This window comes from Phaethon lepturus, unplaced genomic scaffold, assembly GCF_000687285.1.
Source record: "Phaethon lepturus isolate BGI_N335 unplaced genomic scaffold, ASM68728v1 scaffold38994, whole genome shotgun sequence".
In the NCBI taxonomy this organism is placed as follows: Eukaryota; Metazoa; Chordata; class Aves; order Phaethontiformes; family Phaethontidae; genus Phaethon; species Phaethon lepturus.
In genome coordinates, this window is record NW_010536195.1 from 1 (window position 1) to 242 (window position 242).

Genomic DNA, 242 nt, shown 5'->3' on the forward strand with positions numbered 1-242 from the left:
AGGCAGGTGCCTGGTGGGCACAAGCATCGGGAGCCACGGGGTCCTGCACCACGGCCTAAAACTGAAAGGCAAGAGAAGACACACAGCTGTCAGTCCTGGCCCGCGGGCGCTCCTCCGGCCCTCGCCCGCCCTCTTCATCACCGGAGGGTGGCCGTTGCTCAGGGAGCTCCATGCTCAGCTTCTCCCTTTGTCTTGCCCAGGGACTGCACTTCCCAGCATGGCAGGCACCCAACCGGCCCCAT

At 65.3% G+C, this 242-nt stretch overlaps 1 protein-coding gene across 1 annotated transcript in view; it reads right to left on the reverse strand.

Annotated features, from left to right (window-relative positions):
• ARPC4 (actin related protein 2/3 complex, subunit 4, 20kDa) overlaps positions 1 to 242 on the reverse strand; it is a gene marked incomplete at its 5' end in the record, with an annotated part of 1,183 nt that continues 941 nt past the window's right edge. The window contains one exon of the mRNA XM_010286101.1: positions 1 to 61. Within this exon, the coding sequence (XP_010284403.1) occupies positions 56 to 61 (6 nt within the window). The remainder of the gene's footprint in view (positions 62 to 242) is intronic.